The 10,753-nt window shown below is 37.1% G+C and overlaps 1 protein-coding gene across 1 annotated transcript; it reads right to left on the bottom strand.

The window, feature by feature from the left end:
- Nucleotides 1-241: 241 nt before the first annotated feature.
- Nucleotides 242-9,235, bottom strand: TM35_000052630 (uncharacterized protein; the record flags this gene model as incomplete). Its single annotated transcript, XM_029022918.1, has 1 exon — nucleotides 242-9,235. One exon carries the CDS (start codon nucleotides 9,233-9,235, stop codon nucleotides 242-244), a length of 8,994 nt encoding a protein of 2,997 aa, XP_028885733.1.
- Nucleotides 9,236-10,753: the final 1,518 nt, after the last annotated feature.

The following is a 10,753-nucleotide window of genomic DNA, read 5'->3' as shown; positions in this document are numbered from 1 at the left end:
AAAAAAAACTCTTATAGAGAAACAAGCAAGGAATACCATGAAATCATTCTAATTGTTCAAACAAACAAAGGAAAAAAAAAAATCGCTTTTCATCAGTCTCTTTCGAGCCATTGCTGTCTAGTTTACATATGAGAATGCCTCACTAAAGCGATGAGGAACAAGCACACACAGAAACACAAACAGAAAAAAAAAAAATAATACTTACAGTGTGAAAGACTATTCTACACCTTTAAATAATAACTCATGATGGACTATCTGCAGCCGGCTTTAAAGATAGACTACCACTAACATTTGCATTTCCTGAACGACGTTTTTCGCTTTGTAATGAAATTGCTTTGGACCCTCGAGACTTTATCTTCGTCCCTTGTCCATCTAGAGAAAACCCTGTTGAACCAGAAAGAAAAGATTCTACTTTCCCTTCCATTTCCTTCAGTGCTTCTGAAAAGTTAAACGTAAAGTAAATAGGATTATTACTCTTAGCAAAACGACTAAATCTTTCCATTTGACTTGCATCTTCATTACCAGATAAACTATGGTGATTCTGTTTCTTTACCTTACCTTCTCCCTCTTCTTTCTCTGAACGCACGGATGTTTTCCAGTCATGTGGTAGAAGAGTAAAAGCAGCGGAAGTTTTTTTACTAGACGGAACAGTTCCACTACTACTACTACCACTACTTTTACCATCGAGTATTGTTCCAGAACAGAGAGGTTCAAGGGTTGTTAATGCGGTATTTTCTTCCGTAGTTAATGTGTGTTTACCTGCACGCATTACCACTATTACTATATCCGGTTTTCCTGCTGTAATAGAAGCTGCAAGACTACTAGCATTAGTAGTAACAATTGTACGAAATGTCCTACGTGAGGTTAGAGAGGAGGAAGTAAAAACATTCTCTACTTCTCTACCAGCATCTCTATTACCTGCTGTATCCCCTTTACCTCCATCAAAGATGTGAATAAGTACAGATGTATAAGACTTCTCTAAGGAAGAAGATATAGATTGACTCATTCGACGATCTAGAGATTTAGAAGCTTTAAGAACTGAAGAGGAAATACTTTTATCAGTTGAAAAACGTCTATAATTTTTCGTCAAGGTAACATTTAAAAGATCCACAACATTTTTACTTATTGAGGAACTACGAAGAGCCTTGGAAGCAGCACCTGCCATCAACATGTAACTAAACGAAGCAACTCCTTCAGATAAAACATTTTCTTCTTGAAGTGAATCCAGTGTAGATCGCATATTCATCTCTACTGTACAACAATTAGATTTCAATTCTGTTAATTTACGATCTAATTCTTGTAATTCAACTAATAATGCTTCAGCTGCTCGTTGACGTTCTTTTTCACGATGCATTGGAAGTGTTTTATGATAAGAAGGAGAAAATTGATTTTTTATAGTGTTTTGAAGAATTTTAACACCTGATCCTTCCTCCATATCTAAAGCTCCTTCTTTTAATGCACTAGAGATAGCATTACCTTGCATAACACCAGAAGCACCAGCTTTAAGCCAAACTCCAATAGAAGCGTTATCAAATATATCATTATCTCTAATAACGGAATCAGAACCTTTTGCAACTACAAGACCAATATCACCATCAAATAATGTATTCTTAGATACTGTAGCTATAGATGCTCCATCATGTGGATTTCTAGGACAAATAATAGTCATATTAGTTTTACAGTTAAATACAATATTACCTTCAATACGGGCACCTCCAGCAACAAAAATACCATCACTTTCACAAGAATGAACTTTATTTTCTGATATTAAAGCATCAAATGTAGTTCTCTCTATTGTTGGTATAAGATCAAAACCTTTATATTCATTTGGATTTTCAATTAATATACCAGTAGGAGTTCCAGAAACTTCATTATCTGTAAAAACGCCACCATATGTTAATATTCCACAATCTTTAGCATTCATTATGCGATTACCTGAAAAAAGAGTATGACAATATGGAGCTGCAAGAACACCTCGAGTACTATCTAAAATCCAATTTTTTTCTAATTCTCCCCATGCACCTGGATCTGTTTTAATGCCTGTTTTATATCCACGAATGATATTACGTACTAGTCGAACACGGGTACCTTTATGCATATAGATAGCCACATCAGAGATACCAGATGAAAGGAAAGTATTATTCGAAAATAATGCCATACCATCTTTATTACCATGTATACAACCAGTTAGGGTATTTTCTTTAAAAATAGCAAAACCACTATCTGTTGAAATAATATCTCCATGATTGTCTGGATTATTAACATTTCCTGCAAAGAAACAATTATCGAATATGGTACCTTCCATTTCACTTTCAACATCACTTAATCGTCTAGGTGGAGCTTTAGAGGTATTTTGTGTTGCAATATTTCCACTACGCACAAATACACCAGCTACATTATTCTCAGTGAAAAGACATGATGTAAATCGAATTCCAAGAGTTGATGATTTCATACATTCAGCAAAACCACGAGCAACATCCACAGCAATATCATTAGCTTTAAATAGACAATGTTCCACTAATCCCTCACCACCAGAGCTAACCAGTACACCACATGGCAAGATACCATTATCCTCACTACCTTCACTACAATAAACGTTATTCTCTGGCACAAGTTCAACCTCAAAGTATGGAATACCATGTAATAATAATTTACCTTCATTTGGGTATATAAATTTTTTCTTTGTAGCTATATCTAAACCTAATCGTCTATTCATAGCAAAAACACAATTTTTTACATTTGGTCGTGTTTTTTCCTCAATAATTTCCATTCCTGATCGAAAATTTTCTTCAAATACATTACGTAATAAAGTAGGAGCTGCACCACCACACACCAATAGTCCAATATAATTCCTGAAAAAACGATTTCCTTCTACAATAACAGAACTACTTCCTTCTGTACCTGCTTCATTATCAATAATAACCGGGATATAATTATCCTTAAATATATTTTTGCTTAATTCTGCTCTAACAGTTGGACCATTAATAAAGAATGCAACAGTTCCATTCATATGATTTGTAAATTCATTTTCAAGAAGTAGTGGTGATGGTGCTCCACCTCCTTCAATTAAGATGGAATGTTGTTTAGGTGCACAAAAACGATTAGAATAAATACGGGTAGTTATACCTATAGACTCTTGACGAAGTTTTTCTTCTTCTGTTATAGTACTTTCTGGTAAAACCAGACGAACGGATATATTATTATCTTCAAATATATTTCCATTTCCGATAGTAGCAGAAGCTAAATGTCCTTCAACAAGAATAGCAGTTTCTAATATATTAAGAAAAGCATTTTGACGTAAACGAAGAGAGTTTTGACCAACAAGACCTATTACATGAATACCTTTAGCCGCATCTCTAAAACGATTATTTTCAATAATAAATACACCAGGTGGGGCAGTCATTGTAAGAGAAGCAAATAATGGAATTCTTAAAAGAGCTTGTGAGGAACACATAGATGCATTTGGTTGTCGTAACGTATCAATATGAAGTAATGTTCGTATTTCATCTCCTGTAATAGCAACATAACGAGAAGTAACTTCTATCTGTTCTATTCGATTCTTATATACTTCATTACCTGAAATTTTAGCATGACGTAACATTGGTTCTTGTGGAACTAAGGTAAATAATAATTTTGGCTGTGTTATTTCTTTTTTAAGTGTAAATTTAACACATAAATCATCATATTCCCTACCTGATTCTTCTAATCTTAACTTTGATGAAACCACTGTTCCACAGAAAACCTCAACTACATGTTGACATAAAATCCCCATAGAAAGATTTTCAAAGATATGATTTTCCTCCATAGTTAAACTATGCTCTATTTCCCCTTCTCGTATATATATAGGTGTTGGATTAGCTGTTGTGGGACGTGGAACAGGGGCGTTAGAAGTTTCTACATTTAATTCTACACTTTTCTTTTTCTTACTTGTAGTAGAAGATTTACGAGATTTTGCATCAGAGTTGGTATTAGAGGGCTTTCGTAACTTTGGTTGACGTGATATTCTTCTTTTCGTACTGTTATTCTCACTAATGGTATCTAATCCATCTGACTCCTTTAATGTGGTATCAGATTCCTCAAAAGAATCTAACGCAGAAGCCTTCATAACATTATAAAGTTGAATAACAACTCCGTATTCATTTTTTGAGATATTATTCCCTCGTAAAGATGCCGGTCTAAAAATATTTGGAGTGCTTCGATGTACATGATGGAATATGTTCATATTTTCAATTAATGCTTTTGTTGCTTTTGTATCCTTTGTATGTGCTGTTGTGGTTGTCTTTGAGGGTGTTGTTCGTGTCTCTTTCCCTTTTGGATGTGTTGCATGTCCCTTCCCCTGATGCTGATACTGCTGTTGAGGTTCGTCTTGTTCCTGTGGGAATGTGATGGCGGCTGTGTTAAAGAAACACCATGGTGTCTGCGCCTCACCCCCCTCCGTCTTTTTCGCTTCCTTTCTGCTGAGGTCCATGAGGGTGTCGGCGGCGGGGACGGCGGGGAATCCGCCGCGGGGCGGGATGGCGAAGTGGACGGCGTGGCGGTGGTGGTGGCGGAGGCCGCGGGAGACGAGGACGCCGGCGCCGCGGTGCCCCCCGACGGCATTCCCCCGCAGCTCCGTCCCGCTGCCGAGCACCACCCACGCCCCCACCCCGCCGTCCACCGCCCAGCCGCGGTCGTAGCCGTCAAGCCCCACCGCCGGGAAGACCGCCGTGGCGAGCGAGAGGGCCGCCGAGGAGGCCGCCACCAACTCGCACAGCAGCCGCAGTCCACACGCGACAATTTCCGCGTACTGCGAGAGGAGATCCGACACCCCCGCATACACCGAAGAGAGGGACTCCGACGCCGTGAAGGTGGACGGGGAAAATGGAATGGCAGGGTCAGTGAAGGGAAGTCCATGGAAAGAACGGGCATCATGAGGACTACCTTCAGGACGACAGAAACCATTATTACATCGTATAACACCAGATGTAAAGGTTCCAAGAGAACCTTTAGCACAATAAATTCCAGCTATTCCATTATCTGTTAGTTCACATCCAAAACACATGGCTCTTGCATTAAATCGTAATAAAATTCCAAAGAAGGTATTATTTTGAATACGATTCCCAAGTAAAAATGGATGACAACAACTTCCTACTACCACTCCAATAGAACAGTTACTAATTGTATTTTCAACAAAACTTACTTGTCGTTTCATACGTTCTTCATGATCTTCCTTCATATTAAGTACAATAGAAGTCCCTAATGTTTCTTCTACAGAAGTACGGTGAGTTACCCCAGATTGTTGTTTCGCAGGTGAAGGTCGAGTAGGACTTTGATGAGAAAGTGATAGTGATACAGAGAGACCTTGTGATATAGGATGAGTCAAGGGATGTGGTTCCACTAAAGTCTCAAGAGAGGTCATATGCTGTGATGCAATTTCTGCTTGATCCGCACTTTCATATAATTCATGACAAATACCAAAATGACGATTCTGTCGAATAATATTTTTTTGAAATTTCGGAAATAATAAAGTACCTGGAATATTAAAAAGACCTTCTGCTCGTTTGTAACGTTTAGATTCTTCAATAGAAGAGTAACGTAATGGATAACCACTTGGAACAGTTAATACAAGAATTCCATGTAATGCATTATGTTCAATAACACAATCTTCAAATATTGGTGCAGAAGAAACAAATCCACTTTGTACAAATTCTTCTTGACGCATAGAAGAAGAAATAGGTGGACAAGTATACACTATAACACCTACAGCACAGTGATTTACATTAATTCCTGTAAATGTACCTTTACCACCTGCATCTACTAATACACCACTAATATTACATTTCTCAATGATATTATCTTTTTTAAATTCAGGATTAGCGCGATCACATATGTATACTCCTACACCACTACAACCAGAAATATTATTCTCTGTGAAACAACCACGACCTCCACTTTCTGCGTAAACACCATCAAAACAATCATGAATATTATTTCCTTCTATAGAATAAATAGTAGCATTATTTCCAAGATAAATTCCAATATTAGATTCATATACATCATTTAATCCAATAGTAATAGCATTCTCAGCAATACTAATAACTGCAATATTAGAACGTTTATGTTGAAAAATACGATTTTTGCGTATAATAGCAGTTCCACCACCAGCATTTCTTTGAGATATTTTCCATCTACTTTGTCCAGTAGTTTTTCCAAGTTTTTCTTCTACTCGTTTTGCACTATATCCAACATCTGCCATAATACCATATAATTCATTATTTGAAATATCATTATCTTCTAATATACCACAAGAACCTCCTTCTACTAAAACTCCACATGTAGAATTTGCATATATTTTATTTTGTCGTATTTCTGCTGGAGCCAATTTAGCACTTGCACGAAGTTCACTCTCTTTTCTAGCAATAATAGAACGACGTGCTTTTTGAGTTGTAGCCTTTTCATTATTAGATGATGAGGTTGCAGCTGTTGTACCACCTGCGAAACTAAGTTCCACCTCTAATTCTGCAATTCCTAATGTAGAACCTAATTGAATTCCAACATCATTTTCAAAAAAAATATTTTCATGCACAGTTCCACGTCCTTCTTCTGCCAAAAGAAGACCACTAAGAAAACATTTAGAGACACGGTTTCCTTGTAAGATTGGATCACCATTTAATTGAATAATAATACCAGAACTATAACATGAATTAATATTATTATCTCTAAAAGTACCATGACCACCATCAGAAATAATAACACCAACTGCTTCTGATGAAATCGTATTTTTTATAAATTGAGGATTGGATTTACCAATAACATAGACACCAGCTTGTTTATTCTGATAAATAGAGTTACTAATAAATTGTCCTCCTCCCTCACGACCACAAATAACTCCAGCTCCACTAACTGAAGAACAAATAGTATTACTGGTAAAAACAGGTTCACTAAAACGATCCAATACAATAACATTGCCTATAGCATTTTCAGAAATAAAATTATGCTCAATTTTTCCAAAACCTTCTGCAAGAACAGCTACACCTCCAGATTGTCCTCTATGAATGTGATTATTACGAACAACAGGTGAACCACCTTCTCGAATAAGAAAATTACAACTCCCACTTTGTGCAATTTCATTAGAAACAAATGTACCAAGTCCATTATTTCCAACAACAACACCATATCGTGCACTATTAATAATTTTATTAGAAATAACATAAGGATCAGCATCTAATTCTGCTATTATTCCTTGTTCATTATTTGATATCGTGTTATCTATTACAGTTCCTCCACTACACGAATCAAAACGAAGACCAGCACTAGGACCTGAAATAAAATTATTACTTGCTATAATTGGTACAGAATGTTCACCTATTAATATTTGAGCTACACGATTGGAAACAAATTTATTCATAAGAATCACAGGTTTACTTCCTCCTACAACGCTTATACCTATTTGGTGACTTTGTTGAATGGCATTACCTGTTATAATAGTACTACTACCTCCAGTTAAATTAATACCACTCATATTATTTCCAAGGAAAACATTTCCCATAACTATTCCACGTGATAAATTTTGAATTTCAACACCATGTTCTGCATTGTTCGTTATTTCATTCCCCATTATAAGAGGATTGGCAAAATTATCAAGAAAAATACCAGCTCCTTTAGATTGATCAAATTTACAACCTATAACTAAAGGATGTGCCCCACTACCTACCACAATTGCAGTTGCCCCACAGGCAATAAAATCACAATCTTCTACTAATCCATAACCGTCATTACCAAATCGAACAGCACAGAAACCACAAGAAGAAAATCTTGTATCTAATATATCAACACCTTTATTACCTCGAAGTTTTAAAAGTTGTAAAGCTGCATCTGAAGAATTCACAGAAAGTAAAGAAATATCAAGAGTTTCTTGTATCATCTCTCCTAATACATTTAATGCACCAGATGCACGATTTCCATTTACTGTATCATGTGATCGGAAATATACAGGATATGCACCACAGACTAATTTAGCCAAAGATCGTATTTGTTCCTTTAATTTATTAAGTTCTATGGGTTTACCATGTACAGGAATAGATATACTTTCTTTTTTTGAACGTTCAGAGGGTAAATTTTCTCCATCTATTTTTGGTAATTTTTCCAACCAATTAAACGAGGTACGTACCGAAGGAAGCTCTTGAGAGAGAAGACTTTGTTGATCTTCAATAAAAGCAAGAGAATTATTTCGCAGGCATTGAACATCTATACCAATAAGACATCGATCAATTAAATTACCTCCTGAAATACGAAGATTTTGTGTTTTAGATTCTGAAATAAAATTTCTCTCATCTACAATAGCAAGAATACCACAAATCTTTTGATTATAAATACCATTTCCTTCTAAAGAGGCAGATCCGGCAAATTCAAATTTAAATCCAATATTTCCTTGTAATAACTCATTATATGAAAAGACAGGAGCAGCTCCACGTGAAATTATCACACATACAGGAGGTCCTGCAATACCATCTACAGACCATTCACGGTCTTTTGGTTTAAAAACATCAGGAGTAACATAAATATGACATTTTGTTACTGTAACTTTACGACAAGCAAGATTTTCATTTGGGGTACTATCATCAACGTAACTATTAGTTGCCCGAACAACAATAACATTACCTCCATTTGAAGGTTGACGAAGGGTACAATCTCTTATATTAACAACACCTTTAGTATCAATATCCGCACATGCAATATGATGTGTATTAATTGTACAGTTCATCATTTCCACAGATGCTGTACCATTCACTTGAAGCCCATAACCATTGTAACTCTCTTCAATCGTACAATGTTCAAAATGAGGCCTAGCAAACCCTCCAAGTAAAACAGAATTCATTTTACAACGAAAAAAAACAGCCTTTCCATTTTGTAAGACTACAGAAGATTCCAGTTTGGCTTTTCCTTTTGAAATAAATTCCACATGTTCAAAATAGGCTTCCACATCCTGCGTTATCGTCACACAGGTTCCGCGGGATACAATACATGGATCCTCCCCCTCTGCAGCCACAATCTCAACAGGCATTGAAATCGAAAGCGTCTCAAAGTACTCCCCAGCCAAGAGCTCAATTCTATCATAGGGCTTTGCAATAGCGAGAGCTCCGGCAATGGAGCGGCGGGAGGATACTTTTGAGCGGCTGTTCACGACAATCGTCCGCACCTTCTTTTTCTGCCACCCACTAAATCGCTCCTCCACCACGTGGCCATCCGTCAACATCCTTCCCCTATTATTCTAATAAGCGCGGGGCTATTGAATTTAACACAAAGAAAGAAAAGCAGGAAGAAGAGGAAGAAAAAACCATTAATGAAAAACAAAAGAAACAGAAAAAAAAATCAAATAGACTATAAAAGAAAACAGAAAGGTTATTCCTTCCTCTTTATGAAAGCAGAATAAAATATATATATATATATATATATACACGTAAAGTAATAGAAGCAAAAAGGCAGCACAATAAATAAACAATAAAACTAATATGTTTTTCCCTTCCGTCCTTAATCCTCAACAGTTGGCATGTAGATACCAACTAATATTTACCATTACCTCAAGAAAGATGGGCATCAACAAACCATTCTTTTATATTCTTCTATTTGGACAGCATTGCCGCAAGCTTTCCCTGGCGGTTGAGCTTCTCCACATCACTGCATCCACCAACAAATTCTCCATTGATGAAGATAGCGGGGACAGTCTCGTGGTTGTACCTTTTCTTGATCTCCTCTCGAAGAGCGTTACCCTCGCTCATCCTGTCCACGTGGTACACCTTCAAATCGTTCGTCAAGGGCTGCAGCACCTTTTGGGCGCGAATGCCATACGGGCAAGTAACCCATGCAAACATCACCACCTTATTGGCAGACTTGAGATCATCGAGAAAAACCATTTTATAAAGATTAAGTTTGGTTGCTTTTTCTTGATAGACTTTCTGGTAGATCTAGTGGGAGTTATTCAGTAATTAGATTCAAGTATAAAAACAAAAGAAGAAGAAGTTTGAAAACAAGGTATCAGTACCATCGAAAATAAGTAGCATCAATTAGGGTCTCACAGCAAATGAGAGACAAAAAAATACAAAAAAGAGAGCCTCTTGTACTGTTATGTGATCCTTCCTTCTGTCGTTCATTCCGTGTAGGGAGTAGCTACAGCAATTCCCTGATATTTTTCCACTTTATGAAAGAAGGAGAAAAAAATAGATGTGTAGGAAAAACGAAAAATAGCTGCAGAATCAATAAATAATAAGTCTTATTTGTTTCTTTTTCCCCAGTCCCTCGTTTTTTTCTCTTCCGTTCTTTATCCCCAACAGTTGGCATGTAGATACCAACTGATATTTACCATTACCCTACGTTCGATGTACATCGACCATCCGTTTTTCTTTTTTCTTTTTGATGTTATTGCTTTCCCTTTCTACGCCAGCATTGTCGCGAGCTTTCCCTGGCGATTGAGTTCCTCCACATCACTGCATCCACCAACAAATTCTCCATTGATGAAGATGGCGGGGACAGTCTCGTGGTTGTACGTCTTCTTGATCTCCTCTCGCAGAGCGTTGCCCTCGGGCATCTCATCCACGTGGTACACCTTCACGTCGTTCGTCAAGGGCTGCAGCACCTTTTGGGCGCGAACGCAGTATGGGCAGGTGACCCATGAAAACATCACCACCTTATTGGCAGACTTGAGAGCAGCGAGAGAAGCCATTTTATTAGGTTTGGTTGCTTTTTGTTAATAAGATTACTGGTAGATCTAGTGGGA

Source organism: Trypanosoma theileri (assembly GCF_002087225.1).
Source record: "Trypanosoma theileri isolate Edinburgh chromosome Unknown TM35_Tth_5_V1, whole genome shotgun sequence".
Classification (NCBI taxonomy): domain Eukaryota; phylum Euglenozoa; class Kinetoplastea; order Trypanosomatida; family Trypanosomatidae; genus Trypanosoma; species Trypanosoma theileri.
This window is presented reverse-complemented; position numbering and strand designations above follow the sequence as displayed.